Source organism: Microtus ochrogaster, chromosome 4, assembly GCF_000317375.1.
Source record: "Microtus ochrogaster isolate Prairie Vole_2 chromosome 4, MicOch1.0, whole genome shotgun sequence".
Taxonomy (NCBI): Eukaryota; Metazoa; Chordata; class Mammalia; order Rodentia; family Cricetidae; genus Microtus; species Microtus ochrogaster.
In genome coordinates, this window is record NC_022011.1 from 17,967,031 (window position 1) to 17,973,030 (window position 6,000).

Sequence of the window (6,000 nt, forward strand, 5' to 3'; positions counted from 1 at the left end):
GCAGGCCTAAGGTGTCACAGGCTGCCTTTTCTCTTGCCGGTCTCCAGAGCCAATATACTCACTTATTTCTCTGCCCTGCCATCTCAGCCAGTCCATGGCTCCAGAAAGTTGATGTAACTGTAGAATCTGTGGTTGGCAAAGGCTTCTGGTCAATTTTCAGGGTTGTGATATGGCTGTGGAAGGTGAATAAGGGAAAATTAAAACATATTCTCTTTTGTATTTTATAAGAACTATCAAAACAATAGTATTTTTAGAAAATAAACTTTATTTATTTTTACTTAAAAATTTTCACCTCCTCCCCTCCTCCCATTTCCCTCCCTCCCACCCCCTCCCCCTCCCTCTCCCTCTCCAGTCCAAAGAGCAGTCAGGGTTCCCTGCCCTGTGGGAAGCCCAAGGTCTTTGACAGACTGAGATGCATTTCCAGAGACTGAATGAAAGTAGGATGATGAATCTGTGGCTTTGATGTAGGAGAATAAAAAGTGGTAGGGAAAACAGATGCTGAGTTTAGTTTCAACTTATGCATCACAAAGATCTCTAGGCTTCTACCAAGTGTTTACTTATTTTAAGCAATATACAGAGATCTTAAAACAATATATAGATATTACTGCTTAGATGTTACAATGTAACCTGTACCACCAGACATGTATGCAAAATAATTTAGTGTGTAGCTCAGTAGAAATGAATCAAAGAGAACAACCTAGGAGTGTTCTGGCCTAATCCATCTATTCCTTTAATTAACTGAGATTTCCATAGTCCAAAGATAACCCACCAATGGCTGAAACATAGGGATTTGATTCCAGATTTTTTTCCTACCTAAACATGTCCAAAGTCTTGTGTTCCAAAACCAGATTTGTATTTCCTGTCAGATCAAGGTCTTGCAATGTAGCAGGCAGAGCCTCTGGAATGAGTATTTCTGTCAAGTCATTGCAACTCAGGTCTACAAACTGAGAAGGAATACAGAAATCAAAGGCGAACACATTATGTTACGATCTCTTCTAAACACTCAATCTTCTCACCTATAGCCTCAAATGGGAACTTAATTTCTTTCCAAGAACAAATTAAGTATATCATAGATTTTAAACTGAGTATATATGAAAAGAGAACAACACTCATTCCTTATGTATAAACAAAAGGGGAGATTTAACCATATTCATGGACAGCACATATTAGCTTTGCAAAGCTATCAAAGCTATAAAAGATGTCTGGTCATATTCTTTAAGTAGTAGTTTTGTCAATATTCTTCAGCCAAAGACCTCTAGGGCACACCAGTGGTTAAAGCTGGTTGGTTTTCTTTGCAGTAATATAGAATGCTCCCCATGGAAGCCTTCAGTGTACAGGGAAGAGAGTGTGGGAAGGAACCTAGTACAGAATTAGGGCTTTGGCTGGGCCATTTGACAAAGAGTACCCAATTGTAGCATAAGGCAACACAGTTATACAGTACAGTCTCTCAATGGAGCTTACTGGTGGAGAAGAGAAATTAGTTCAAGAGAAAGTCTTGAGAGAGGAAGCATTCTCACTCACACTCCTTAAATCTTTCTTACAAGAAAGACACCTCACTCCCACCCTTGCCATTCTGCAGTGAGGATGTCAGGCTAGCTCATGCACATACCTGGATCTGAGGCAGCTGCAGAATCTCCGGGAAAATACTAATGTTGTTGGCATGTGCAACAAGGGTGTGTAGTCTTTTGCAGTTCGCTATAGTTGTGGGAATGGCTTTAAGCTTGTTCCCACTTAGGTTCAGTTCTTCCAATTGCTCCAATTTATTTAGTTTGCTGGAAAAAAAAAACAAACATCAAAACACCATTCTGCATCAGGAAAGAGCAGCTGCCAAGTGGTGACTATTGTATAACAACCAGAGTAAAGACAACTTGATTCACTGTAGAAAACCCTGAGAGAAGGAGCCACGTGGTTCACCATCACGACCAAGCCTGCTATTTGTCACCATGACCTCCTAGCATTCGGTGTTTCAAGGCTGGCACTGCCCTTGCTTTCCTTATAGATGTGGGCATGAGGGTTTGTCTGACTTACTGAACTCCCTGAAGAAGTATGGCCTATTGTTGAGAGAGAAGTGTCAGTCTGCTGCAGCACTAACTAGTATGCAAAACCCTAGATAAGCAAATGCCAGTGGGCCTTGTCTGAAGAAGGAGAATTAAGATTCCTTTCAGTTTTAGACTTCTACAGGTACTGAGTGGTAGCAACTCCCCACCACTACCACCAAAATCTTGTACACACAGCACTCTGCTTGGGACAAGATAACTATTTACACTACTCTGATACTGAGCAAAGCCTTTTACATGCTAAGCAAAATATCTTAAGTCTGCTGGGCGATGGTGGCGCACGCCTTTAATCCCAGCACTTGGGAGGCAGAGGCAGGAGGATCTCTGTGAGTTCGAGACCAGCCTGGTCTACAGAGCTAGTTCCAAGGCAGGCTCCAAAGCCACAGAGAAACCCTGTCTCGAAAAACAAAAAACAAAAAACAAAAACAAAAAAAAAATCTTAAGTCTGACATTGACAAATTCCTCTAATTTCTTTGGAAACAATAAATGTGAAGAAAATTTGGGATACAGATCACCAATAATACTAGCAATCTGAAAGATATACTATTTTAATTTCACTTCACTTCCTACCAGATTTCTCAAAATGGATTTTAGATTTTTTTCTTAAACAAATATTTGTATTTGCCTGCATGTATATTACACAGGTGCCAGGTGTCCATGGAGGCCAGAAGAGGTCATCAGGTCTTCTGGAGCTGGAGTTGTCGGTGGCTGCAGCTGTGAGCTGCCATGCACATGCTAGAAACCAAACCCTGGTCCTTTGCTCTCAACTACTGAGCATCTCTTCTAGTCCCTCAAATGAGGACTTCAAGTGAACTTTCCATCTTACCTTTCTAACAGATCAGTTTCTACTACTGGAAAATTCATACTTTTCAAATACACATCCCTACAAGATACATACCTATATACACACAATAGAAAACTCATATTTTTAATAAGTAAGCTTAGAAAATTATTATTATTATTATTTTGTCTGCATGTGTCCCTGCAGGCCAGAAGTTGGCACCAGATTTTATTACAGGTAGTTGTGAGCTACCATGTGGTTGCTGGGAATTGAACTCAGGACCTGTGGAAGAACAATCAGTGCTCTTAACCACTGAGCCATCTCTCCAGCCCCCAGAAAATTATTTTCTTTTGTACTATGATAGTAAATGTACACTCAAGGAAACTGGAAAATAAAGACAAACAGAATATTTGTGTGTTTACACAACTTTAAGTACATGTGCTAGTGAATATACACTTGTGTGTATGCACAAATAGAAGCTAGGAGTCGACACTGGGTATCTTTTGGTTTGGGGGTTGTTTATTTTGAGACAGGGTTTCCACTAACCTGAAGCTCACTGATTTGCTAGACTGACTGGCCCACAAGCTCCAGAGGTCCTCCTGTCTCTACTTCTCAGGGCGGGGATTACAGGTATGTGCTACCACAGCTAGTTTTTTGTGGGGGTTCTGGGAATCTGAACTTAGGTCAACTTTGTACAACAAGCACTTTACCACCTGGACCATCTCACCAACTCCTCCAAAATCTTTTAATCCAACTACTATACATAATCACATAATAAATACTCTGTGACAAGATGCTGGATTTACAGAGTTAGGTGTGATGACAAATGCCTGTAAATGGTAGGCTAACACTGTATTATGAGCTTGAGCCCACTTGGACTCCATAGTGACACATGTCTTTTAAAACTAAAAGTTATATGTTTTTCTTTGGGTTCACCTTCTTATTTAGCTTCTCTAGGATCACGAATTATAGGCTCAATGTCCTATATTTATGGCTAAAAACCAATTATGAGTGAGTACATCCCATGTTCATCTTTTTGGGTCTGGGTTACTTCACTCAGGATATTGCCTTCTTAGTTTTAAGTTTTATTTCAAATGTGTTCCCAAGGCCAACCTCATTCTTTTCTACTACTCCCAGGCTAGGTTCTTCTGACTTGTGACTATAAACACAATACCCCTATCCTAAATCAGCTGTTTAGTAAATATACAACTGTCCTTAGATTTTAAAACCAGGGCTGATGGGTCGGTGGATAAAGGTACTTGTTGCCAAGCCTGATTACCTGAATTTGATCCCTGGTACCCACATGGAAGAAAGCACAAACCAACTCCTCTATGATGATCAGCAGGCCTAGAGTAAGGACTTGTGGAAGGCTCTGCCTTAATTGGGACATACATTACCACCTGCCTATCCCCAAGGCTTGGACTGTAGGAACCAGAGGTAATGAAAACATCAAGGAAATGGTGTTTTCCAGACAAAACATATGATATCATAGCAAATATGACAGTATACACAAGACTTGCACAAGCTCAAACTAACAAAACCCCAGTTTCAAAAGGGAAGGTGGGCAGGAAACCCTCATACTAGCTGAGGAGCTCCTGGCATTTGATAGCTGCTAGGAGAGTCAGTTGCTTTCATGACGTGACCTATGCTAGGTCAAATGAGGGCAGGCCTCACGCCCTGAAACTAGATGGTCATTACAAACTGGACTCTATAGGGATTAAAAAGAGAGATGGGAGACTAGAGAGATTAATCAAGGAAGGAGTTGGGTTATGTATGAATGTGTTCAAGATACACTATATTAAAGAATAAAACACCATTAAAGTCAGGCATTGTACCCCACGCCTTTAATTCCAGAATTTTGGAGGCAGAGGCAAGCGAATCTGTGTGAGTTTGGGCCAGCCTGGTCTAGATATTGAGTTCTAGAATATCCAGGGCTACATATTTATATATCGTATTATTTTTGGAGGATAATGGGTAAAGAGAATGAATAATAACAAAGTATAATGACACATGTTTATGAAGGTGCCATAATGAAACTCATTATTTTGTATGCCAACCTAAAAAACTTAATAAAAAAGAAAATATTTTTTAAATGATTTATTTATATTTTATGTACACTGGTGTTTTACCTGCATGTATGTCTGTGTAAGGGTGTCGGATTCCCTGGAACTGGAGTAACAGACAGTTGTGAGGTTCCAAGTGGGTTCTGGGAATTGAACCCACTGCTCTTAACCACTGAGCCATCTCCCCAGCAACAGAACATGTTATATTTTTTAATAATAGAATTTTCAGGGTGGGGATGGGGAGCAGGGTCTTGTGCTGGCTTCCAAATCTACATGTAATTGAAAATGTCCTTGATTTCTGATCCTTCTGCCTCCACCTCCAAATGCTGGGATTATAAGTGTGTGCCACCATACCTGTCTTATACAGTGTTGGAGAAGGAATGCAGGGCTTATGCATGGTAGGCAAGAACTCCAGAAACTGAGTTACAACCCCAGGCCCAATTTTTTTTTTAATCAAATGTATTTTGAAAGATACTTATTTCTCCTTGGACACTGTTTAAATTTTAACTGGAGGAACTCTCTCTTCTCATGTCTTCGTAATAGGTATAGATTGCTAACTACTATTCTTCTCTCTCCTTCCAGCCTAATAACCATCTCCCAAGCTCTGTGTAGTACAACTAGCAAACATAAATTTATTTTAATTTATGTGTCTGTGTGGGTATTGTCACATGTGTGCAAGTGTCCTCAGAAGCCACGAGAGGACGCTGGATTCCTTGGAGCTTAGAGGAGCTTACAAATTGCAAACGTTTGTTAGCCACCCATATGATTGCTGGGAACTGAGCTTTTGTTATCTGGAAGAATAGCAAGCACTCTTAACTACAAAGTCATCTTTCCAGGCCCCAAACTGGGATCTTTAATGTCTTGCATTTGTCACACTGCGTAGAAATTGCCTAAACCAGAAGTTCTCGGCCTGAGGGTCGCAACCCCTTTGGCAAACTTCTATATCCAAAAATATTTACATTACGACTCATAACAATAATAAAATTATAGTTATGAAGTAGCAACGAAAATAATTTTATGGCCGGGCGGTAGTGACGCACGCCTTTAATCCCAGCACTCGGGAGGCAGAGGCAGGCGGATCTCTGTGAGTTCGAGACCA

At 40.5% G+C, this 6,000-nt stretch overlaps 1 protein-coding gene across 1 annotated transcript in view; it reads right to left on the minus strand.

Moving 5' to 3' along the window:
* The window catches only part of Phlpp2 (PH domain and leucine rich repeat protein phosphatase 2), an 81,200-nt gene that overhangs the window by 10,266 nt on the left and 64,934 nt on the right, over window positions 1–6,000 (minus strand). The window contains exons 14-16 of the mRNA XM_005345687.3: window positions 1,610–1,772; window positions 814–944; window positions 63–173 (exon numbers count right to left, since the gene is read on the minus strand). Coding sequence (XP_005345744.1) covers window positions 63–173; window positions 814–944; window positions 1,610–1,772 — 405 coding nt within the window. The remainder of the gene's footprint in view (window positions 1–62; window positions 174–813; window positions 945–1,609; window positions 1,773–6,000) is intronic.